This window comes from Accipiter gentilis, chromosome 14, assembly GCF_929443795.1.
Source record: "Accipiter gentilis chromosome 14, bAccGen1.1, whole genome shotgun sequence".
In the NCBI taxonomy this organism is placed as follows: domain Eukaryota; kingdom Metazoa; phylum Chordata; class Aves; order Accipitriformes; family Accipitridae; genus Astur; species Astur gentilis.
The window spans coordinates 9556210-9582337 of record NC_064893.1 but is presented as its reverse complement, the minus strand read 5'-3'; the positions used below and the strand labels follow the sequence as shown (position 1 = coordinate 9582337).

General features: G+C 39.4%; 1 protein-coding gene across 4 annotated transcripts; it reads left to right on the top strand.

Moving 5' to 3' along the window:
- Nucleotides 1-577: 577 nt before the first annotated feature.
- On the top strand, nt 578-25580 carry TOPBP1 (DNA topoisomerase II binding protein 1). Of its 4 annotated transcripts, none has more exons than XM_049817510.1 (28): nt 578-656; nt 991-1078; nt 1689-1823; nt 2412-2555; nt 3333-3514; nt 3656-3849; nt 4681-4860; nt 5869-6038; nt 6583-6746; nt 7263-7510; nt 7799-8118; nt 8862-9034; nt 10064-10275; nt 11544-11833; nt 13474-13647; nt 14680-14789; nt 15892-16015; nt 16395-16547; nt 17058-17166; nt 17739-17931; nt 18734-18960; nt 20086-20249; nt 21164-21278; nt 21814-21977; nt 22884-23024; nt 24201-24290; nt 24787-24948; nt 25341-25580. In XM_049817510.1, exons 2-28 carry the CDS (start codon nt 998-1000, stop codon nt 25482-25484), a joined length of 4563 nt encoding a protein of 1520 aa, XP_049673467.1. In that variant the 5' UTR covers nt 578-656; nt 991-997; the 3' UTR covers nt 25485-25580. The 4 variants fall into 4 exon arrangements, with proteins under 4 accessions (XP_049673467.1, XP_049673468.1, XP_049673470.1 ...); XM_049817511.1 differs by lacking the exon at nt 578-656 and adding an exon at nt 714-732; XM_049817512.1 differs by lacking the exons at nt 578-656; nt 13474-13647 and having other exon boundaries at nt 748-1078.
- Nucleotides 25581-26128: the final 548 nt, after the last annotated feature.

Sequence of the window (26128 nt, the reverse complement as noted above, 5' to 3'; positions counted from 1 at the left end):
CCCTTGATGGACTCGGAGGGGTCTGGAGAGCAGGTGCCAGATGCGGGGGATGCCGTGACTGGGGAAGCAGCCTTTTTTGCCACCTGCTACGGCAGCAACAATTCCCAGACCGGAGAGCAATCTCCTCCAGCTTACCGCTCGCTAAGGCCCGCCCGGGCACCCTACTGTCTTCAGCTGCGCACCGGGCCGCCCCAGGGCCGCGAAGCTGAGGGGACTGCGCAGGTGCGACACGCCGCAGGGATACACCAGCGGCGGGAGGAGGAGGAGGAGGAGGAGGAGGCCGGCCACCTTCGCCCGTTACTCGCCACAGACCGACACCCGCCGAGGGCACGGGCGGCGGCGCGAGCACAGCGAGCGAGGGGCGGGGCGGCGGGGGGGCGGAGCGATAGGCCCCGCGCGCGCCCTCAGCGAACTCCTTCCCCCGCCCAGCAGCACCGCCTCCACCGGGCAGACGGCGAGGGCGCACGCGCGGTTACGGGATGGCGCGGTTACGGGATGACGCGGCACCCCTTCCCCGCCCACAGCGTCGGCGGCGCGTGCGCCTTCCTGCCTCTCCCACGTCCCGCCCCGCCCTGCGCCTGCGCAGCGCGGGTCCGCCGCTTTCCCGCCCGCTGCGGAAGCGGTGGGTGAGGGACCGAGCTCAGACCCAGACCCGGGTACGGGCCCGCGGTGGGGGGGCGCGGTTATAACCGGCGGCGCCGGGCACTCGCCCGGGTGCGCGGGAGCCCTGAGGTGGGCGCGTCGGGCGGCGGCGGCGTCCCGGCGTGAGGAGGGGGCCCTGTGGGGAAGGGGCCTCCCGGTTGGCCCGGCCTTCCCCGCCTCTCTGCGGCCGGAGTCGGCGCCGAGGCTGGGCGGCGTGGGGCGGGCCGGTGGGGGCAGGGGCAGGGCGGAGGGGGTTCACAGCCCCTGGTGGTGGGCGGTGTGCCCCGTCACTGCGCGGTTCCGGGCTACGCCGCAAGTGTCGGACGCTTACTGGGTTTTGTTTCTCAGCTAAAGGATGAAAGGTAGTAAGGAGCTGTTTTTTGTGAAATTCATAAAGTCTTCTGGGAACTCGGAGTATTTTTTTAAAGCTCTTGAGGTAAGTAGGGTTGATCACCTTTCTCTGTGAGCTCGATGAACTACCTAGCTAAATTATTTTCGTGGTTGACTTAGATATAGCTTATATGTATACATCTGGGAATAAAGCTATTTCTGTAATAGAGGTGTTCGGTGTTTAATAAAGTTTGTTCAACAAGAACAATTTTGTTGAAATTACTTCTTGAACAAGAAATAACTATCATTTCAAAACCTGTTGACATTTAGCGAAGTGACATGTAGCTGGCAAGGTCTGGATGATGGTCACTCATCTAAGCATTAAGCAAACTTGGGAAGGATACTGTGGATTGTTTTCCACCTTGAGAGATTAGCGGGAGCTAAAGGCACTGTGGCAGGATCAGGTCCTGAAGTCTGTATGAAGGATGTTTAAGTCTGAGTATTGTGAAGAGTTGGGGGAATGAGCGGGACACCGATGAGGTATTTTAGCCCTTTCTTTTGCCAGTTACACTCTGGCATGGTAGCTTTGTTGTGAGCTGTTTCAAGCTACACAAGTACTGTGTACTACACAAGTACTTGCTGTAGTACTTGTGTAGTTTCCACAGGATTGGCTATTTGTGATTTGTTAAATAAACGTATGCACTGTTTACCTGCAGTCTATAAAAGAATTTCAGTCAGAAGAGCATCTCCAGATCCTTGAAGAAAAAACAGCACTCAATATAAAAGAAAATGATAAATCACTTTACATTTGTGATCCTTTTAAAGGCATTGTTTTCAATCATCTCAAAAAGGTATGCTACCCATCAACTTACTCTTAGCTATATTCTTTCTCTTCTAGAAGCTCTCTTGTCCGTACTTACACCCTATCTTCTCTCTTTTTGCACTGAATAGTAGCAGTATGAATTATTCACAGTAAAATCTTTAAAACGTCACTGCATCCTGTATTTAGGGAAGAAGATGACTAGCAAAGCATAAGGATTATTTTGAAGCACGTGGAAAAATAAATAGTGTGATCAGTTCTGATTCTGCTGGAGTTGCTAAGATGGCTCTCACACTTTTTTACCCCCTGAGTAACACAATCTAGTTTGACCTGCAATGAGTTGTCCAGCAGACAAAGATAGGCTAGCTGCAATTCTCTGGCATGTTAGCTATAGCATCTGCTGGTTTTACTGAGGCCAGAAAACCTACAAGGATTGTACTGAAATTCTGCAGCTGAAAGTAAAAACAAAACTGTCAACTGCCTAGAGGTGCTGGAGGAGGAGGACAGACCAAGGGCCCTGCCTTCCTTAGGATTCAGGGACAAGGAAAGCCTTCTTTATACCAGTGTACCTTCTGCTAATGTTCTTGGTTGTTTGGGTTTTTTTGTTGTTTTATTGCAGCTTGGCTGTAGAATTGTTGGACCACAGGTAGTCCTGTACTGTATGCAGTCCCAGCAATGTGTCCCAAGAGCCGAGTGTCCTGTGTACAATATGACCATGGCCGACGTAACAGTATCCTGTACCAGCCTTGAAAAAGATGTTAGGGTAATGCATTGTACAAAATGGATTGTTTAGCTGATTATTGTTGTCAGTTGGCCTCAGATGGCTCATTACTAAGGCAGCAGTCATACTATATATAACTGTGCCTGTGTCTAGGTATGTCTAGTCTTTCTGTGATTTGTAGATTATTTATAGTTTATGTAGAGAGCTGGATGGAGAAAGAGGGAGCATGTGTAGAGATGTATCTGTGCATGCACATGTGTATATTACATAAGCATATAGATATATAATCAGGTAAGATTTCAGCTGTAATAATATGGGAGTAAACGTTGTAGGGATTTTTATTAACTGATTAGACGGATCACTTAATCTTGCTATTTTGTCTGTGACTATAGTGCTACAGACAACACACTCTATTTCTTGTTGCTCAAAACTACATGGTAAAGATTTAATACCCTGTCAGCTATGGTTTAAATAGTTTATCTTAGAAATTTACTTTTTATTTATTCCGATATCTCTTTCTAATTTATACTACCTAAAATGTCAACCATCTGTAAAATTTTACTAATACTGTATGACTGTCATATTTTTTTAAGGGTACGTATTATGTTCAGCTTATCAGAAATGCAAATAAAATGGAAATAATATTTGGTGGGTTTTATGGCTTCCATATATATCCATTTTGTATTTTTGAACAGTTTTTTAGGAGAAACCATGGACAATTGAAATCCATGATTTTGTTTTTTAAGGTGAATGTGAGTGTGATGTAGGTTCTTTCTTTTTTCTTGATAATTTTTTATAACTTTTCTTTTCCCCACCCAGGAAGAAGTTCATAAGTATGTGCAGATGATGGGTGGATGTGTGTCCAGAGACCTCAGTGTGTCAGTAACTCATCTTATAGCTGGGGAAGTTGGCAGCAGGAAATACTTAGTAGCTGCTTCTCTGAAAAAACCTGTTTTGCTTCCCTCTTGGGTTAAGATGCTGTGGGATAAGTCTCAGCAAAGGTATAAAAAAACACAACAAAACTGTTTTTGTTTGGGGGACTGGTAATTCTTATGGTGGTACAGGCTACTTTCTTTTTCTGGTTGATTTTACTTGGAAGAAAAAATATTTTCTTTCTTTTTTTCTTTCTTTCATTCCGTTAGCATAATGAGATACACTGATGTTAACATAGAAGACTACACTTGTCCTGTGTTCCTTGGCTGTACGATTTGCGTAACTGGCTTAAGTAGTTCAGAAAGGAAAGAAGTCCAGCGCCTCACTGCTGAACACGGTGGGCAATATACGGGGCGGCTCAAGATGAATGAATGTACTCACCTCATAGTTCAAGAGCCAAAAGGTAGAACTTAGAGAGTAAATACTATTTTTACTTCTTGAGTTGAAGTAGGGTAAATATGCATAAGAGTTTGAGCTGTCTCTGTGTCTGCTTCAGTGTTGCTCTTACTACTTCTGTTTAAGAAATCACTGTTGATGGGAAGAGTAACAGAGGGCACCCTTACTTTGCTCTAAAGCCATGAGAAAGAGAACAAAAGAGGAAAAACCAGAGACCCAAATGGTGTTTAAGGGAAGAGAAATGGAGAATCCTAGAGGGGATGGAAGAATAAAGAAAAACTAAGTTTTTTGGGAGAGCTGGATAGGACTTAATTTATATGCTGATTGAAATTCAGTTGTGGACTAATGTTTTTTAAGTGATCTATTCTTTGTGCCTTCTGAACTCCCTACTAAGATAAGATGAAAACTCCCTTTCTTTCCTTTTGGGAAGATGAAAGGATTGTAGTTTTACTGGGAGAAGAATGAGAAGGGTTTTCTATTTTTCCCCCAATTTTCTTCCCTTTCTCTATGGGGAAGTATCTTGGGACTTCTTAAACTTTTTTTTCCCCCTGTGCTTGAAAGCTTTAAAGGCTTTCCCCCCTCTCCCCCTCCCCCCTTGCTTTACTGCCCTGTCATACTGTACTCATGAGCTAGCCATTAATGAGTTTTTTTCCTCTAACCTTATTTAGAGAATAAATAACCAACTTATGGGAAGAGACCAGGATAACACCACTTGCACATTGAAATCAGTTATTTGAATTCTAAAATTTTATTAATGTCCACCCATCTTTCAGCGATCACTGTTTGAAACATTAGCATTTTAGTGACTTGTGATTTTTATTTTGTTTACATTTGAAAGGTCAGAAGTATGAATGTGCCAGAAAATGGAATGTGCACTGTGTGTCTGTGCAGTGGTTTTCTGACAGCATTGCAAAAGGCTTCTGTCAGGATGAGACAATATATAAAATAGAAAGTGGATCAAAACTCAGTAATATGCCCAATACGTCAACACCTACGAATCATGCCAGCAAGCCTGACAGTAAGTAAAACCTTTTAAAATATGTTGAAGTAAGGTAGGAAACATTTGTAGTAACGAAGAAGAACTGTTTTGAATTAGTAGGGTGCTGCTTGCTTTTGCAGTGCTGGTTTGACAGTTTGGGTTCTGATTCTGCTTATGCTTAAAACATAACAGATTACTTCTATGCATGTGGAATATTCCAACATGTGTAGACTTAAAACATGTGAATAATTGTTTAAAAAGTAGACTTGAATTAGGCATTTGACTGTCTGTTTAAGAATCAGTGGTGTATATCTTTAATTCCTAAAAAAGCACAACTGTTCATACATTTGTAGTTTAAAACAAGTGTCTGTTATGAATTTAATCTCACAGCGGTCTTAGGGGGGGAAACAAATACAGAAATATTTTTTTTTAAGTAGCATTTTTTCTGTTTTTTCTTCTTCATCTATTTGTTTTTACTTACTGCATGCTATTAACAGAAGGAAAGTTAAAAGCATTTTGTAAATATGGTAGCATGAAAGACACAGACAGCTTTAAATGTATCTTTCCAAACACCTGTTACTGTCTACTGCTTCAGGAAATGAGTGAACAGTAGCCCTGGGGTAGCACTACCAACAAAGCACTGGGAATTCTAGTTAGGTATTATGGAAACTGCATATAACTCTCTTAATCACTGAGCTTCATGTTGATTGCTCCTTACTACAGAGAGGCCTGTCTATTTTTAAGAGTATGTCTAATAGGTGGCCGCAAAACTGGAATAAAAGCTTTGAAAACCAGTCTTGTTGGCTGCTATCTCAGAGATGACATCCATTTGGCAATAAACAGAAGGTGCCTAAGCACTCTTGCTAGTAAGACCATACTCAGACTGTGTGTAAATAAAAACCTTGGTTTAACCAAGGTTATACTTACCTAGTGTTTGTTATTCTTCAGACTTTACATTTCCTTCTAGCACTGTTTTGCATTTTGTTTAGTGAAGAGGTGGAGAGAGATGAGCCAAAACTAATGCATCTTTTTAAATTTTATTTAAAGATCATACCTTTTCGGACGTCAGCCACATTTCTAATATCAATTCAAGTAGTGTTAATGAAACCGCACGTAGTTCTGCTATGAGCAGCAGACCGGATCCTCTTCCTGATGAGCTGGAAAACTTGGATATAAGTTCTTTTCAAGACCCTGAAGATTTGTTAGATGGGTGTCGAGTACGTTTAACAATGTATACTTTGAAATGTTTAGTCTTAACACTGTAGAAGGAACTAGGTTGAAGCACTGGCAATTGCTGCTTGAGTAAATTGCTTCTATGGTCAGTAGCAAATGCCAGATTTATTTTGTGTCCACATGCTGTAGCTTGTGTATGTGTCTACATGTGTGTATAATTATATTAAATATGTAGTATAAATATAAAATTATATGTTTATAAACGTATATACTTAAACACACTATAGTGAATGGGTTCTAGAATTGGTGTGTGGTTTTGGGTGGTGTTTTTTTGTTTTCAGGTTGTACAACTTTGGCTAGGGGTTCATTCCATTAATAAATATTGATGTTTTGCTAGATTAATTTGCAAAGTTAAATGAATCCAATTCCAAATGCTTAACTTTTTTTGCTGCTTCTCAGAAGCTGCACCACTATTTTCTGTGTTCCACAGCAGTCAAAACAAATTATACCAAAACATCCTACCTTATTTTTAATGTTTTACTTTTTTTTTTAAAAAAAGCCTCTTTTGTTGCTCTGTTCTCTTTGTAGATTTATCTGTGTGGCTTCAGTGGCAGGAAGTTGGACAAGATGAGAAGGCTTATTAATTGTGGTGGTGGTGTTCGATTTAATCAACTGAACGAAGATGTTACCCATGTCATTTTGGGGGAAAACAACGATGAGCTGAAACACTTTTTGGACAAGACAGCTCACAGGTTATGATAACTATATTGCTTAAGGTCTAGTTCACCTTGTTTTCTTTCTCTCAGCACCTTGTAAACAGGAACACGTGTATTGATTTGAAAATCCTAAATAGTTCTTGACTTAAATGAGAAGACATACAGCTAGTATTCATGAGTACATCTTCATGTGCTCTTGAATACTGTAGGTTTTGGGTAGGCATAAGTCACCTCAGTGAACAGAAAAACAAGTATTCTTATTGGTGAAAAAAGGTGTTAACATGTATTTGTTAATATATTGAGGAGGAAGGATTTGGCAATCCAGCAGTGGCAGATAAAACTTACATTATAGAAAATAAGTATGAAATTCTCTGTTCTCAGACTGAACGAATTAAAAAAAATCTTGAGGTTTGTGAAGTGCCCAAAGCTTGCTTAGTGTTGGAGTTACAAACTTCAGGTGTGTGTTTATATACTAGTATTTGTGTAGTGGGAAAGAAGAATCACAGTTCTGAAACCTTCTGTAACTTGTTTGTATAACACTTTATTTTATAGGCCTCATGTAGTAACAGCAAAATGGTTGCTGGAGTCATTTAGTAAAGGTTATCTACATCCAGTGGAGCAATATGTCCCTCTGAACTACCAGCTGTTAGAGAACCCAATTTTGGAGCAACCTGGAATGAAGTCAATTCTTCCCAAAAATAACAATCTTTTGAAGAAAGAAGCTATGAATGTTACAAAGCACCAGAAAGCTGCTGAAGAGGACTTCCTCTCTCAATACGTAAATAATGATTCTACAATGGGTACGTTTTAGGCTCAGCATACCATAGAAAGGTTAACTGCTCATAATTAGCATTTGAGTTTTGCAGCATTTGCATATTAAAAAGATAGCTGCATCTAGTATGTTAACTTCTATATTGTGTTTTAGAAATCAAATTTAAACAGGCCTATATAGAGCAGTTTTTAACTAAAACCTGGCTGAAAACAGCAAAATACTGTCATATCTTCAGGAAACTATTTTGAGTTGTCTTTGATGTTCTTGTCAAGCAATTACTATGGTTGGTTGTTCTGTTTGGTTTTTTTCCTTTCAGATGAAGTTGAAAAACTGACATCCAGAACTTTCAGTGATGTTACTCACTTGACTGTTCAGGGAGAGAATCAATCTTCGGTCTGTAATGGTTCTTTGGGAGAGTCTTCTGCATTTGCTGAAGGAGGCTTATTTGTTAGAAAGAGATTTCTTCTTTTGGGTTTTGGTGAAGAGGACGAGTCCTGCATTGCAGATATTATAAAGGAGAATGCTGGGAAAATTCTGCCGCTGCAGAGCAGAACCATTGCAGACTATGCTGTGGTACCTTTATTGGGGTGCACAGTGAAGCTGACTGTTGGTGATGTTGTCACAAATACCTGGCTGGTAAGGGAGTTACACTTTCAGTTCTGTGAGTAAAGCGTAAGAAAAATACTGACGAGATTAGCCTTGTTTCATTAGAAATGTACTAAATGAAAGCATGCTTTAAAGCCTCTGCATCTGTAAGGTACCTTTTATCCGTTTCATTTCATTTTCTACAGGCTTGTTAAATAGGATTTCATTGTCATGACTCAGAGGCTGCTTATGTGAGAGTCTGACAGCATTCTCTCTAATGAATTGTAGGAGCTAGTTGACTGATAATGATTTCATTTGATATTTTTGTGCTTGCTTTTTCTTGTTTCATGCTTTTTACAGCTTTTTAACTTGTGTCAGAAGAGCAAGTCAGCTTTATAGCTCAAAGTCAAAAAATATTAACCATATTTGCCAAGAGTGGGCATGTGGTGTAGACTAACTGCTGTATTTTTCAGTACTAGGTAGCTTTCTGTGAAGTAAATCTGTACAGACCCTCAGATCACACCTGGAAATACTTTAAAGGAGCCTCCAGGGTTGGAAGAGTAGTAACTGAAAAGTTCTGAAAAATGCCTCAGTACGTCAAACCTGACAGAATTTAAATGATCTAGAAAAGAATTTGTCTGATTCAGTGGGAAATAATTTGCCTCGGATGTTATGATGGAAGCAGGATTGCTTTTTGTTGAGTCCATAAATGCTATCACACAGTTCCTGAAATATTGTTGGCTTTGTTGCTATTTGGCTTGATTTGCATTTTTATCTCTTTCCCTTTCTTTAAGATGACATGCGTGGAACAGCAGCTCCTTTTAGATCCCCAGTCCAATCCACTTTTCACACCAGTTCCGGTAATGGAAGGAGTTACCCCTCTGGAAGACTGTGTTCTTTCTTTTAGCCAGTTCACTGTTGCAGAGAGAGACTCCCTGGTTTATCTGGCAGGACTGCTAGGAGCCAGGTATGTCTCCTGTCACTGGTTCTTCTTGTTCTTAGACAGCCAGTGTGATGAAATCCATTATGCATTTCTCTACTTCTTTTACAGGAGTAACAAATATTAGAGTTAAAGGCTCTTTGGGATTCTATTCATTTACAAAACCTAGTGCCGAAGCAGTGAGATGTTATTATATAGGTCTTTTATTTTCCTCTCCTTTAGAGAAATTTAGTTTGTATTCACACAGCCTAATTTCTACCAGAATACACTCAGTCTCATATTTCCCAATGACTGAGTCTCAGTAACTTTTTGCTTTGCTCTAGAACAGAGCAAAACCATCAGTTTTTTCACATGTCAGGCCTTCTGAGTTGCTCTTCAGTTGTCCAGGAGCGGACCATTGTTCGTCTTCCTCAGTACTATCTGGGTCAGCCTCATAATCAGTAATAGTGCTCCATTTCTTGCTCCCAATTCATCAGGATCTTTGAAGAACATTAAGGAAAACATACTTAGTCATGAAGTGGCAAAACTGTATAGCTTAGAGTATCATTTGATCTGATTTGTAGTCTGTTTGAACTAAATTCTTTGTCAGTGAGTTCTCAGTCCTGTCGTCTTAGAAGTCCTTGATGATAAGAGAAAAACTATTATAAAGAAAAACTAATATAAAGAAAACTATTGTTCATTTGGAAATGATGCTTGTTGGCAGCTCCAGAAAGGAATCCAGCCTGTCCCATTAATCTTGCAGAAGAATGTTAGGTCCAGTGTATGATTTGGAAATGGGATATATAAGGACTTCGGGAGTATGAGAAATGTTACATTTCCAATACCGGTAGAAGCAAAACATTACTGTTTAACTTCCTTTTTTTTCTTTTTTTTTTTTTCTTTTTTCTTTTTGGTTGCTTGTAGGTATAGGTTAGGCTGTAAAGTGCAAAGTGGATAGCCTTAGATAATTCTACTGGTTCTTTTTCTGTTGCTTGAATGCATTTTATAATAGTGCAAATGTGCCCTGGATTAATTTTGTTTATGACTATATGAATGTTTTTATTAATCTAATTTTAGAGTCCAAGAATTCTTTGTGTGGAAAGCCAATGCAAAAAAGGGACTGTTTGCCACTACCCATCTTGTGGCGAGAGAACCAGGTGGCTCCAAGTATGAAGTTGCAAAGAAGCGTAATTTGCCAGCAGTCACTGTAGATTGGCTTTTGCAGTCTGCAAGGACAGGAAAGAGAGCAGATGAAAGCAAGTTCTTGGTTGAAAATGCAGAGGCTGAAGGTTGGTTATTAGCAAGTTAGGGAATATGATTTCATCATTATACTGTTCTTTCATGATAAAGAAGGCAGGTATGCTGAAATTTTTTTTTCCTAACACCTTGAAGTATTAGAGCTAAAGGATATTTTTCCAAGTATTTTTTCCATTTTTTTCCTGCTGTTGAGTCGTAATTTTAGAAGTGATACTGTGTGTTTCCTACAAGTTTCTTGGAGTTAGTGGAGTCTTGTTATCCGTCAGCTGGGAATCAAGCTCAGTGTCTCAGCTTTGTCCTTTCTGACACACGTGCTGCTCTGTAGATTGCGTGGGAACTGATGATAGATCAGGCTTAAAACTTGTTAGTCTGCAATGACATGATGCCCCTCTGTTCAGTCCTTCATGTCTACTTCATCTTCTGGTGCTTCTGCTCCTTTTCCAGTTATTTCACACCTTTTATTTGGCAATATTTTTTCCATATTAAAATGCAGACTACAGTGATTTAATACTGAATGTTAGCAGACCTGTTTTACCAGTGCCCTTTTGAATTAATTATATGGGTCACCAAGTCAGAGAACAAAAGGTATGTTGTTGGCATAGGCGCATCTTACCTGTATACTACATTTTTAAGGAAAAAAAGGAAGAGGTCAGGGGAGACATGAGCAATAAAGTGTAAAAGCAATTCTTGTACTAGTCTTTTTGAGCTATTAAGATGATGAGTCATGCTTATCTAGAAGCGTTTATGATGGATAAACTTTAAGGCTAAACCTTGGTCCTATTAACCCAAAGACATAAAGGACTGGAAGTGTACATAGTGACCTAGAGAGGTGTGATTCAGAGTTACGAATAAAAAAAGAACTTTCATGTTGCATGGGAAGTAAGGATCCAGGGAGGGGGAGTTACCTTTAATGTTGAAAGGGAAGGTTTTATTGTGTATTGCATCTTTTTCTTGGATTTGTATTTTGATAGTTGTTGTACAACATATGTGAGCTATCCAGGTATGTGTAGAACTGCAAACATTGTGAGCGGACCAGGGGTTGCTCACTATTTTTCAGACACTTGGGGTCAAGCTCAGTACCAATGTAATTCAAACTAAGTAGTTAACTGGAAGAGACACTTAAGATACTGGCTTTTAAAATACAATCATCAGTTTAGAGCATTTATTGGAGGAGGATTTGAACTATTTTTTTAGGGAAAGGTCAGGTGAACTTTCAGTTGTTTAAATAAAAGTATATGTGAGATCTGTGTTCAAAAAAAAATCAGATCGCTTGCTTATGTTTTCTTTGTTTCTTTTAAAGATAAGGAGTGTTCCATTACTCAGCTTAGCAAGACACCAGCAACGGTTAAATCTTCTGATTCAGAACAACCTACTTATTTCCTTGAAGCTGGAAAAAAAACAGCTGTGACCCCTCTTGATATGAACAAGTTCCAGAGTAAAGCTTTCCAAGCTGTAATCTCTCATCATACTGGGAAGACAATCCCCCTTACACATGGGGGACTGCCACAGAAAGAACCATCTTTACATCTTGATACACCATCAAAATTTCTTTCCAAAGACAAGTTATTCAAGCCATCTTTTGATGTAAAGGTGATCATCTTTGCAAATTTTTCAGTTTGTAAAGCCAGTAGGATTTAAGAAGCTCATGAACTTAAAACCGGCACAGAAACTTGTGCTTACCCGTTTTTATGCTGTTAATGTACAGACTTTCTGTTTTGAATAAGCCAGGATAACTGGCTCCATTTATTTATATATATTTCTAGTCAATGACCTGTGGACTAAATTTATTGACTATTAGATGCTATAATGTCATTAACAAAGCTCCTTTGTGCTTATTGCATCATATATTCATGTGTTCTATACCTCACACAGTATGCAATCTGTGTTCTTTACATCTAAAGACTGAGAAATGTAAGAAGGCTTATAATTGCTGCAGATATTTGGAAACAAGTGTTTGCTGCTTTTGTGATGAAATGCTACTATAATGACACATTTATAATGTAATAGCTTTATAGCAATTACAAAACTGTTACTGCAGATTGAAAAATGCATTGGGGTTTTGGGTTCATTGTCTCATTCTGAAGGCCACAAAGGCTAGAAAAAATACTAGTCTTAGAACAAAGAAACACCTGACACTTAGGCAGTATCTACGCTTCAGGTTTGTTTTTAATTTTTGAGGCCTTAACTGAAAGATCGATGCATTGAACTCCTGTGAAGTTGTTAGGATTTTGGGGGGTTGTTTGTGGGTTCGCTGTTTTGTTGCGTTATTTTTCACCCCTCTGCCCGCAATAGAACAAAACGTGTGTTACAAAACCAGATGAATCCAGTGTTCTCTTTAGTTAGTTCTGCTTCATGAAGAGAAGGCTCCAGGGAGACCTTATAGCAGCCTTCCAGTACTTAAAGGAGGCCTACAGGAAAGATGGGGAGGGACTCTTTATCAGGGAATGTAGTGATATGATGAGGGGTTTTAAACAGAAAGAGGGTAGATTTAGGTGAGATGTAAGGAAGAAATTCTTTACTGTAAGGGTGGTGATACACTGGAACAGGTTGCCCAGAGAAGTTGTGGATGCCCTATCCCTGGAAGTGTTCAAGGCCAGGTTGGATGGGGCTTTGAGCCACCTGGTCTAGTGGAAGGTGTCCCTGCCCATGGCAGGGGGGGGTTGGAACTATGTGATCTTTAAGGTCCCTTCTAACCCAAACCATTCTGTGAGTGAGTGAATCTGTGACTCAGTTGGTACTCTGCTTTTTGAAATCTAATAGTTCACCACTGATATTTTCCAAAGCAAGATATTCTAGACTAAAATTTCTCTTTTTTAAAAAAGGGCAGTAGGAAACTTGGTGTTTTAAAGGTGCAGAAAGAATCACATACTCATATGCAACTCTTGTCAGGGGAGGTATTAGTAAATTAAAATAACTGGTTGGGGTTAGGAATACCTGGGTTTGGGCACTGGCTTTTCCGCTGAGGGCAGTTTTCATTGGTGGCAGTGAAGAGAGAGATTGATAATCTATCTTCTTCCTGTTTTGCTTATGCAGACTCTTAAGATTGGGATTGTCTTGTACTGCTTTTGTGCAATGGTACTACAGTTGCACTTGCTAGCTGCTAATGCAGTACACCGTCCTGGTTTAGGAGTATGACATCTTACTACAGACTGTATTTATGTAACTTGCACTTGAGTGAGAATTTTACAATGTGTTTGTGAAAGTTAGTCAGTTGCTTCTTTTTTTGGTAGGATGCTCTGGCAGCTTTGGAAACTCCAGGAGGTCGTGATCAAAAAACCAGGAAACTGAGCACACCTCTCTCTGAAGTCATCAGCAGAAATTTGAAATTGGCACTGGCAAACAGCACAAGGCATACAGTAGCTCTTACTGCCAGCCCTCAGTTGACCACTGCAGAGCCAGAAGTGGTAGGAAATTTTGTTTTTTTGTTTCTGGAGCATAGGCTTAATTAAGAAAATGCCCTATCTTTTGTGATTTAAGTTACAAAGGAGTGTGTGAATTGCACTTTGTGATCTATTTGAGTAGAAATCCATATGATTATGCATTCTTCATGGCAGTTAAAGGAAGGTAGGATAGAAGAGTTTCCTCCTGGAAGGCAAAGAATTTTAAAACCTTTTTCTACTGTCTGTACTACTGTCTTGAATATTAAGCACTTGCTTATAAGTACAGACTTTGTAGTATTGGATGAGAGGATTTCATCACATTTAAGAAATTCCCAGCCTCCAGAGGAGCAGGTTTAAATATTTTGTCTTGGGCTAAAGCTAGTTCATTTTTAATGTATGTGTCACCTTTTCCTATATTCCTCTGTAAGGTGCTGCTCTCCTGCTTACTAGAAGGCACAAGATGTGATCAGTTGCTTACCCCCTTATAAAGACACGTTATGTTGTCCTTTCTTGTAGTTATCTTGCCTCTTCAGTCTAATCTACCCTAGTGAGAGAAAACAGAGGAAGATGCAGGAGGAAAGGGAGCATTTATGTTTTGCTTGTCATGTTTGTACACTGTTTACTGTAGAGGAGCAGCAAGAAAGCTAATGGCCTTCAGCAAGGGAAGGCTGTCACTTCTTATTTTGTAGCTCCTTATTCTTACTTTTTTTCACTCCAGTACAGTGAAGTACTTCTGTGGTGTAAGGTTTGATAATTCCCTAATTTCAGTGTTCAGGAAGTGCTCGGTCTGTGATGGAAGGAGCAGAATATGTCTTAGGGAGACTAGCTGGGAGTGAATCTTGTGTCTTGTGGATTCCTAGTGCATGGAATGATAATAGTGCTGGGTTTTGACTGTGGACTTTGGGAGCAGCAAAAATAGAGAATATGTGTTTATCTTAGTTCTGTTGTTGTTGCATATTTTACTACGTACTACACTAAATATTAAAGTATTTTTGTTATTGATACAGAAACCTTCCAAACATGACTCTCCTGATTTTATCCATGCTTCTTGAACAGGAAGAAGAGCCCAAGCCTCTGGCCGATGTTGTTATATATGTTAGTAAAAAACTTAGTAAGAAGCAAAGTGAACTGAATGCATTAGCAGCTTCTCTTGGGGCAGACTACAGGTATCAACTGATAGAAACAGCTTCTAAGCTTCTGCACTGATGTGACTTCTAATACATATGTCTTCGCGTTCTAGTGTGCTTTATCTACGTGACCTTTTGCTATAGCTAAACGTTAGATTTCACCATCTTAAACAATTTCTATTGCAAAATGAGGCTATGTGCTTCTAATGCGAAATAGGACCATCTTTTCCTGACACATCTCCAGTCTCTCTGTTCTTGATAAGCGTGTCTTGGAAAGACTGTTTGTCCTGAAGTCTTCCCGAATTGCAGGTTTTTTCTATATATTTATTTTATTCCCTTCTTTTTTGAAGAAAACTATGAAACATTTAGCTTTGGGGTAGTTTAACATTTGCTTTTATTTTAGATTCTGAATTTGATCTGAATTTGTGTGTTGTTCTCCCTGGCTCAAAACTGCTTATTCTACAGATTATTGGCATGGCTAAGTTCATGTGCTTAGAACAGCTTGGGAAAAATAGGTTGTCACGAAGAGAAACTACAAACTAGCATTTGTGATTTAAGACAGAATTCTGTTCCCACTAAATATGATTTATGTATTTTGTTACTGACTTCTTCAATAAGTGTTATCATTCATGGTGTGGAAGTTGCTCTTATGTCTGGTAGTAGCTTAGAAATGCTGAAGATATTTGCGTTAGATAATAAATACTAGTTTTTATTGGTTTAAATGTTAGAATCCCGCATTTTGTTATTTTAAGCTAAGGATCAGTATTTCACTTGCAGCTCAGTATGTCAACAGAAGAAAAAGCTTTCTCATCCTGGGTCACATGTTCTTTTCAGAAACTAATTTGAAATTCCACTTAAAAACAACCCAAAAAAGCTAAAGCAAAAAACCTCTCCTCTTCCATATGTTTATCAGATTTAGTTTTGTTTACTTCAGGAATGCTTTAAAAAGATATTGAAGTTGTTCTATCCTGAAACTGAATGCTGTCTCTTTCAGTGAAGTAAGTGGGCTTATTGCTTACTTAGGCATAACAAAATAGGCAAAACAAGATTTTAATATGAACAAGGGATAGTACAATTTGAGCTATGTTTCTGATACTTTTCAATAGAAATTATATCTTCCAAGTTGTATGTTGTTTTCTAGATGGTGCCTTGATGAAACAGTAACACACTTCATTTACAAGGGACGACAAAATGACAACAATAAGGAGTACAAATCTGTTAAAGAACGGGGTATACATATTGTTTCAGAACACTGGCTTTTAGAGGTATGGAGCTTGCTTTGTTCCTTTATTAAAAGTGAGGGGAAATGGAGGCTTAAAAGCAGTTGTATGGCAGTGTATTTTCTGTTTGCATTTGTACTGAACATGTATAGGAACTGATGTTTTGCATCCTGCTTTGAATTTATAAATTGAGCAATCAGTTTTCAGTGATGTACTTTTACCTTGTTCTCCATGAGGAGAAAAGAAATTCTCTTCCTCTGAACATTTCTACTACATGTTTCCCAGAATGAGAGCCACGTGTTTCTCTTATGTAAAGTACTTCTTTTGGTGGTGTTTTTATTGTACTTTTCCTATGTTTAGATTATGTGAAATTTCTTTTATCTCAAATCAGTTTCTCATCTTATGTTAATGGATGTTATTACAGAGTGCCCAAGAATATAAACGGCTTCCTGAATCTCTCTTTCCTCACACTTACAATCCCAAAATGAGCCTGGACATCAGTGCAGTGCAGGACGTCAGGCTCTCTTCCTCCTCCAGTAAACTTTCATCAACTGGAAAACCAGCAGAGGAAAATGAGGTATAATGTGTGATATTCATTCATGTTGTATGAAGTGATTTGGATTCAGTTAACTTAATTGTTATATTAACATATTAATAAAAAACATTGATGCTTATTCAGCGATGCCCTGAATCAGGAGTAGCTAGTAATTAATAATAGCTATTGCAGATGTTCCTTAAGGTTTTTCTGCATTTGTAATACTCCTCTTCCAGGGCGATGGAGGGAAATGCAGGCATTTCAAGGTTAGAAGTGCTTTTCAATTTCAAAATAATGTAGGTCCAGTCTTTGCCTTCTCTTGTAGGTAATGAGATCCAAGGTGTGAATTTGCCTTGGTAGAAATTTAGACTGCAGAATAGGTGTTGTCACTGATGCTGCTGTTCACTGGTTTACTGTCATTGCAGTAGCTGAAAGGTTAGATTTCCTCTAAAGCAAGATTAATAATATTCAGAATTTATACAAGTGTTGAACATGGGTAAAAAGCAAAAAATTTTGGCATTTGAGAATTCTGCTTGTCTTCATTGTTTTTAGATTATTCCAGTGGATGAAGATGATGCCGAAGTTGATGTAACTACCGACCAAATAAAGGAAACAGTTACTACAAGGGAAGAACATATTGTAACAAGTGAATCCAAAGGAGGTAAATGTATATCACTGTTCTCAAAATAGTTGTGGGACATCAAACTATCAATATAAGCCTTTTACAGTTTCAGGTGCTGAATGTCAAAATCTGGAAGCTTTAGGTACCATATTTATATACTGGTCAAGTACAGCTAGTCCTTATTGTTGCTGGATGAGAGGAAAGGGGTTTGCTCTCTATTTTAAAGACTTTGACAGCCCACAAGAAAATCATGATCATCCATTGCAAATTATTTAATTGCCGTTTCTTTCCTTTTAAAACTCTGAAGTTCGTATTTAATTTTGTTATGTAAATTAATGTGTTACGGGAGAATTGTGGATGTAAGTTAGATCATGTGAGCAAATTCAGAAGTGACCTAAATGGAGATTTCTCCTTGTGTCTAGGAATAGGTGACTTGGGGCATATGTAGTTTTCCTACCTAATTTTTCCCAGATAACTTTTGCTCTCCTTTTAATGTATTGTCTTTGTCCTGATGTGTGTTAGGGGGAGAGAATTTGACTGGAATTTCAGTTACTTTTCACTCATTACAATATAACAGTCTTGATCTTAGAAGTTTTGTTCCTTCTCTCAAGTTTTAACCCAAGCACTAGAAATGAGGGAGAACTTCCAGAGGCAGCTGCAGGAGATCATGTCTGCCACATCGCTAGTGAAACCACAAGGGCAAAGAGGATCGCTTTCAAGGAACAGTTTTGATGGTTCTCCAACCACTCCTGATAGTACACGGTCTGTGCGAAATGGCCGCAGTAGGGTCTTGGAAGCTCTAAGGTACTGATTTGTGTTTCGAAGTCTCTTATTTTGTCCTCCCTGCGCACACCTAGATAATCACTGAAACATGAATAGGTCTCCAGGATTTTCAGGTGTATTGTCTTTCTCTACTGACGTACTTAATTTGCTTCTCTTGCAATTCAGAATCTTTAACTGGACTTGCATGATAAAATCAGAATATTGTCTTAATCCACAGTAGGTATCATCTGTTTTTCAAAAAATCACAGAATAGTGCGATTGCTTTTTAGTTTTGAATTGAATTATGCGAACTGATTTCTTTCCTTTCTCTTCAGATTAGTTAGTGTTCTTGCAGATTTTGAAGAAAGCAGTGCTGCAGTATTTCACCACATAGGTCATATACAAGTAGTAGGTATTCCTGCAAAGCACTTCTGTGAATGTTTCTCTTCTCTCTAAACAGAGAGTAGGATTTGAACTCTTAACTGTGCTGAGCTACAGTGAGAAAGTAATGGAAATCTTGCAAAATTATTCCTTTAGCTTGGTGTTTATTTGCAAGTTAATAGGTTCAGTAAAGAGTAGAGTATACTGATTTTTGGAATAATTTATCAATATGACACATAATAAAAACATCTACTGATATTTTGGTTGCCTTTTTTCAGCTATGCTGACTCTTAGGCTGCCGGAGTTGCTTTTATACTGAAATTTTCCCATTTCCCAGCCGTTCTTCTAATAATGAGGTCACTTGGACGCTACAGTTGATGTGATAATTAATGCATTGCCTTCTAGTATGGTAGTCTTCTGTAAAGCAAATGCATATTTAGGGTATCTGTGCTTTTTTCCTTAGGCAATCCCGTCAGGCAGTTACAGATATAAACACAGAACCATCCCAGAATGAGCAGATCATCTGGGATGATCCTACTGCGAGGGAGGAGAGAGCAAGACTTGTCAGCAACTTTCAGTGGCCTAATAGTCCTTCCCAATACACTGAGCAAGGTCAGAATAACGCCAATAAGAACGTGGACGAGTCTGCCTTCAAAGGATCTTTAGCTGATGCAGAGATTGCTGATATAGGTAAAATCAGAAATACAATATCCTTGTTCTTCGTTATAGCATCCATTTGATCTTTGAGAGTTTTAAAATACAGTAGTGTTTGGATTCTACTTTAAAAAAAAAAAGTGAGCATTGTTGGCATTTCTGGAATGCCAAAAATAAAATTTTACATCTTTGATCTCCATTATGTGTTGCTGTTTTTTAAAGAGAAGCTTTCCTATCCATTTGTCGTTTGTGGTCAAACACCAAGGCAGTGCTGGTCCAAAAATAGTCTGCATCAACTTCAGGAAATCTTCCAATTTTTAATTATTTTTTTTTTTGGAACCACAGTTGGTTTCCAGGTAACAATTCAGGTAGGTATGATGGAATTCAAATGGGAATACCAGGAGTAAAATCTTTTTATTTGTAGTGGAAATATTCAAAGGTGAAGAATGGAGATATAGGAAGAAGATAACCCATGAGCCCAAAAAACAGATGTGTCAGAGCTGCTGATGGATGTGCTTAGGTCAGGATTCAGTGAAGATACTGTATTTATCTTCCCTGTTCTTTTTGAAGTCTTTAGTTTACTGCTAGGACTAAGGAAGCAACATAGTTATGTTTTTTCATCTATTTTTGCTTTCTTCCCATTCCTGCCTCCTGAGAGATAGCGGCATCCTTTATTTCTCTCTCCCCACTGCCTCCCTCCTGCCCTCAGCTCCTTCCCTCAATCTACTTACAGAGTTTCTGCTTGCGGCAAGTCTTCCTGAAAACTGACGCTGTCCTAGAGGAGGTTGAAGAAAATTAGCTAAATGCATTCAATTGATTTTTTGGTTCAACTGAATCAGTGCAGTTTAGTCAAAGAAATTAGTCATCTGAGGGGATTTATTTTGGGGGGTGGGTGTTGTGTTGTTTTTTTCCAAAGCAAGGCATCCAGGGACGTGAGTCTGCAATATTGCAACTGGTGGTTTGTGGTGTAAGGAAAAGCATCTTTATGAAAGGCAATGGTGAAATGTAACTGTACATGTTGTAACAGCAGTTGTGTTTTGTCCTTTTAGGATAGCTACTTCTCTTTTTTTTTTAATTATTTATTTTTAATTGTATTTTTTACTTTATCAATAATTATATTCAGCCAAAGACGAGTCATACAACAATGCTTTACTTTCACAGTTGTTCCCGAGGCTGGGGATGGAGATTTGATTGAAGGTCTAAAGAATGCTGTACATAGAGATCCTGAAACACCAATTAAAGATCACTTGATTCCCACTCCGCAGGCCCCCAGCATTGCTTTCCCACTGGCTAACCCTCCTGTGGCACCACAGCCTAAAGAAAAGGTTTGTCATATGAAGAAATATTTATGATGCTTTGTGTTCCGAGACACAGAGTGACACTTTAAGGAGCTTTGAACTTGGCGGTAGATATAAAATAGGTGAATATCTGCATTTAAAATCTCGAAATGGATTAATTTTGTACAGTTCTGTTTCTCTTTCCCCCTTTCTTCGAGATTTTGAACAAATAGTGGTTGCTCAGACAAAAAAAGCTTTTTGTCCTGTTAGTTCCTGCTAGAACACTGAGGTGGGCTTTGGAGTGGAGAGTTACTGTGTGTATTACTTGGAACTCCTCCAGCCATGTTAGGATGTTGGAAAAAAGGTTAGGCCTTTGTTTCCTTGGTGGTATCTGGAACTTATGTTTAGGTACAAACAGAAAATGATTTTTGTGCCAAAAACCTAGTTTAAAATTCTACTATTTTACAGTGAGCTTGGAAGGGGCTAAGAAAATTAGCTTAGTCTTTTGCCCATAGTGTATCACTTGATGCTCAAACTTTCAGCAGCTATGTGTCTTCAGAGGCATAACATGTCATGTTAATAAATAAGCTGTGGTGGAAATGCATAAGGGCCCTCGAAGTTACAGGAAGTCTGAATGAATGAGGCAGTGTGATAGATGGATGATGATTTCTTCATGTGTTCAACTTGATGTTCGGTGGATATGAATGGAGGATTAGTTTTTATGACAGATTGGTTCAGTTGTGCCCTGAAGAAAGGGGGAACTAAGAGGATGTTAAGCAGGAGCCTAACATTGATTTGATAAGATCCAAGCTTTTTGTCAAGTGATTGACAGGTTTGGTTCTGCTTTTCCTAGCTAAAAGAAAACTTAATATAAAAATAACCCAGAATGTTTGGCAGAGAAATAGTCAGCTGTCAGCCTAATCTTTCTGTCATATTTTCAAAATCTGTTACTGTATTTCCAGGCTGTTACAGAAGATGAGAAGGCCGATGAAGAACGAGAAAAACACCGTAAATTTCAGCTGTCTTCTCTTAATCCTCAAGAAAGATTTGATTACTGCCATCTGATTGAGGAATTAGGTACCAGATATTTGTGAAATGCAAAGAATACTATGTGTCTGTATGTGTCTGGTCAGCTGTGGCTTGTTGGGGAAAAGAAAGGGGCTTCTGTTAGTGACTCATCAGATTTGAGGTCTCAAATTTATGGCTTTCTGTGCTTGTGAGCGATTCTTTGAATATATTATTATTATGTGAGCTATCAGCTTTGCTATAAAACAGCAATGGTTTTGTCTTCTGGCAGTTTTCTTTTAGCTGTCTCCACAACAGCCTTATTCTTTACTGTTGGGGGTGCCCAGGATCTGCTCTCCTCTGGTGTTTCTCTCATTCATGTCTATGTTACAGTGGCACTTTATTTTTATCAGAGCCACTCTTTCCTGGCTGCTTCTCCTTCCTTGCCACCTTCTGCCCATGTCACTTCAATGATAATACTTTCAATGTAAATTTGAGTTAAGTATATTTTTATCTGAATTCAGATAATTCTCACTTTGAGTTGCTCATTTCTGTGATACAGCATGACCCTTAAATAATTTGAATCAAATTCATTCCTCAATTCAAGGTGGAATAGTACTTGAGAAACAGTGCTTTGATCCAACTTGCACACACATTGTTGTGGGACATCCTCTTCGAAATGAAAAATTCTTGGCTTCGATGGCAGCTGGAAAGTGGGTGCTTCATCGTTCCTACCTGGAGGCATGTAGAGGAGCTGGCTGCTTTGTTCAGGCATGTGACCTTAATACTGAGAAATGATTATGTTGTACCTTTTCATGTTTCTTTTAATTTTGCACTACTAGGAAAGGACTTCACCTCTCAAAACCAATTAGCAGTTTAGGGTGCCCAAGCCTAGGGAGTTTTTGAGGATCCAAAGTCTGAGAAATTTTTGGCAAGCTTTTCTCTGAAAACTAGTCCTGAACAAAACTTCTGGCATATGATAAATTAAATACCTACAGTTTTTATAGTTATTTCTGAAAATTGAAACTCGAGTACCTTTTGGTAAATTCTCACTGGTACCAGCTAAATTTACATGGCTCTTGTTACACCAGGAATTAAATCTTGATCCTTTCAATAAATGAACATATAATAGTTTTAAATAATCCAACTCTATAACCATGTACATAGATATTTTTGAACACTATCTCTTCCAACTCCTCACCTCCCTAACTGTTACTTCACAGTTCTCCTGGGTCTAGCAGTTCTTTTGCATTGACCAGGCTAACTTTAAAATAATGCCTGTAGACTGGTTCATATCTTTATGTATCAAAACCAACTTTGATGGTTTTGGAAGATGCTGCAGAAATGTAGCGTCAGTGGTGTCCAGAGTAGTGAGTTGCTTTGCCCTGCTGTTGAATTCCATTGTAGATAACTGCAAGATGAATCTGGTTGTGCACGACTTGATGTCACAGAAAACATGAGTTGATTTAGATACAGAGACACAATGAAGAGCCCTATCTCCAATTTTACCTAGTGCTGTTTTTGTCAGAAAAAAATCAATCTATAAAGCTAGACTGAGTTGGGGTTTGTTCTGGTGTTTGTTTGGTTGTTTCTTTTTGGTGTGGTTTTTTAAAATTTATTTTTCTGCTGGTAAAGTTGGCAGGACTGCTTTGTCATTCAAGCTTATGATTGTTCTAGGAAGAAGATTACGAGTGGGGAAGTAATTCCATACTTAATGTTTTGCCTGGAATCAATGTAAACCAGAAGAAACTAGCACTTGCAGCCATGAGGTGGAGGAAAAAAATTCATAAAGGGAGGCAAGAAACTGGAATTGTTGAGGTATGGTACTGTTGAGGTATTTAGGTACTCATGCAATGTAAGTTGTACAGTGTGGGTGGACAGCACAGGGATTGCCACCAAGAAACTTGGAAACTTAACTGGCAGGGAGAGGTAATCTGCCTTAAGAACAAAACGGCTTAGCTGGATATATTCTAGTTAAGTAATTTTGTTTTTAAAAAACTTCTAGTGCTGGTATATTAAAAGTCTTAATCTCCTCCTGAACCATTGTTCATGTTTTGCAAAGCTGGAGTGTGGCTACTTATGTACGTAAATGTCCCTCAGCCAGGAAGATGATGTTAATGCTTCAGAGCTCTGACTGGGGAGCTAACCTAACTCGGCTTTACTGGGAAACCACAACTGGTACTTGCAGTAACAGAAATCCTGCGCTGTGCCGTATGGGTGAATACAGCTCTCTGGACAGCATTTTTATAGCTCTAGCAATGAGCATACTGCTGCGTTTCCAACAGGGCACAAGTTTATGCCTTTCCTAAAGCACCTTCCTTGATTTTTATGGTGCAAGTTCCATTGTCTTTCAGTGAGATTTTTGAAAATGGGACTTGGGCTCCCCAAAGCCTTTTAACTCTCAAATCTGGCATTGCAGTCCAGTATTCTTTGAAAGGTAGAAATGCTGCTGATGTTTCAGTCACATCAGTATAAATCTTGACTTGTGTGTATTTTACGATAACCTTTTTAAAATGAGTGCTTGTAACAAATCCTCTGTACCCCTTGCCTACTTGGAAACCACAGTGAGTGCTTGTGTGAGGATACTGGTTGGCCTTAGGTGTTGTTACTGTAACTGAGTAGATAATGTAGGGTATGGGGTGGGGCGGAAATGTTGTTTCCAAGGAACTGTTTTTCTTAAGATGTGTTTCTGTAAACGAGTGTCTGGTGCTCTGGAAAAAATACTCATTGCCAAGGGTCTTGTTATAGATCGGTTTGCCCATCTTGCTGTGCAGGTGAAAGGGCTTGGTGGCAAGCTGCCCGACCGTACGGTGGTGGCTCAATAGTTGTATGTTCTGTGGGGTTTTTTCTGCCATTTACACTTAAAGACAAAACTAGATGGTAGCAAATCTTTATCTGATGGATATTCCTGAAAGGGGCAAATTATAGCTCTATTAAGTCTTTACGCATTTTTAGTACCAACATACTTTTGACTAAATTGAGTCTTTTATCTAGGGAGCTTTCAGTGGCTGGAAAGTGATCCTGAATGTTGATCAAACCAAGGAAGCGGGATTCAGGCGTCTTCTTCAGTCAGGAGGAGCAAAAGTATGTAGGGTTTTTTTTTTTTTTGGGGGGGTGGAAATTAAATTGAATATACATATGTTTCTCTCTCCCTCTCCCCCCCCCCCCCCCCCCCCTTCCTTTCTGTTAAACTCTGTGCTGGGCATTTTTCATGTGAGTAAAAGGTCTTAACCAACAAAATTGCTTATACGGGATAGCTGAGACATGGTCAAAGGGTGGGAGGAAAAAGCTATGTCATCTTCATTTTGCAAGTGGTCAGGCAGAGCAGCTTGTCTGCAGTCACACAAGTCAGTAGTGCTGGTGGGAATTGAGAGTAGAATTTCTGTGCCTGCTCTGATGAGAAGGATCACCCTTCTTGAAAGGTACATGATGGCACAGAACACAGCTGTACCTGATGTCTTTATTTCCCGTTGGTTTGCTAGTTAACTTGATGAGCAAAATTACAGGTCATGAACTGCATTTGTCTTGGGGAAGAAACAAAAAATAAACTCGTTTTTGCCTGTTGTGCTTTAATCCATAGGTGTTTTCTGGTCATTCTGTGTCTCTCTTCAAAGAAGCGACCCATCTCTTTGCTGACTTCAGTAAGCTGAAGCCAGAGGACACCAGGGTTGACGTGGCAGAGGCAGCAGCCCGAGGAGTGAACTGCCTGAAACCGGAGTACATTGCCGACTACCTCATCCAGGTGCGTGCATGCCCGTGGGCGCTCGCCTCACAGGGGTGCTCTTTACCTACCCCAGGGGCAGCGGGGCAAGCCCCTCGCCTCCAGCAACCCCTGCCACCTGAAGCCTCTGAAGGGACTGCTGCTCTACTGGTTGTGTGCCTCCTTTTCCAGAAGCTGTGGCCACCAGCACCTACATGGAGTATTTTGATCCGTGGCCTCAAATGTTAACTGCTATAACATGACTTGTTCTAGTGCTGGCACTGGAATCTTGCAGGGTAGGGAGCTTGCAAAACGCATTCAAAATGTAGGTGTGCAATGTTCGTTTTATTTTCAGTTTTAGAAAACTAATGAGCTGTTCCTTTCTTTTCAGAAGCTTCTTGAGCTAAACCACTTTTTTTTTTCCTCTATTGAAGGATCCGCCTCCCCCAATGGAGTCTTACTGCCTGCCGCAAGCTGAATCTTGCCTTCAGAATAACACAGAACGTGGAACTGGATTATCCCAGAAGAGAAAAGCACTGGGAGAAATGAGTGGAGTCAAGCGATCCAGAATACACTGAGCAAATTCCGTGCTTTTAACTTGTACATTTTTAAATTCATATTTATGTTTTTTCACTCTCACCACAAAAATTAAAAGCTTTGATTTTAACTTCTAATTTGTCCTGAGATTAAAATAATGTTACAGTAATACTCATGGGAAAGATTGCTTTGGTTACCAGTAGCATCTAAAATATGGCAAGAACTCATACAAAAAATACTTTTGTCTCCAAAATGTCCTAACTATCCCACTAATGATTTTGTTAAGAGACATCATTGTATAATAAATAATAGTTAAATACCCTGTGAGATGCTTATCACATCTTTTATCTGTGTGTTGTGGGGAAAATACCAGTTGGTAAGAATTCTGTTGCATTTCTCACACAGTAATGGACTTAGGTGTTAAATGAATTTTTCCTCTTTTGATATTTTCTATTGGAGGGGGGAAAGGGAAACCAGACTAAAAGAACTGGCTTGTGAATTTTTGTACTGATAGAGGGTGTAATAAATTATTTCTGTAAAACAGGCTGCTGAGGTACTGCCATTCACTGTGCTAAAGAATCTGTTCAGCAAAGATAGAACCAACCGCATTTGACAAGAGGTGAAGTTTGTCTGACCATCCTCCCTGTTGGGAGTCTGCGACAGGTACAGAACAAAGACCTTAGTT

Excerpts from the sequence above, each read along its gene's own strand:
- TOPBP1 (XM_049817510.1), top strand. The coding sequence starts at position 998 with ATGAAAGGTAGTAAGGAGCTGTTTTTTGTGAAATTCATAAAGTCTTCT. Across the intron at positions 6,747-7,262 it reads TTGGACAAGACAGCTCACAG|GCCTCATGTAGTAACAGCAA; the intron begins GTTATGATAACT and ends TTTATTTTATAG. Across the intron at positions 24,291-24,786 it reads TTCAGTCAGGAGGAGCAAAA|GTGTTTTCTGGTCATTCTGT; the intron begins GTATGTAGGGTT and ends TTTAATCCATAG.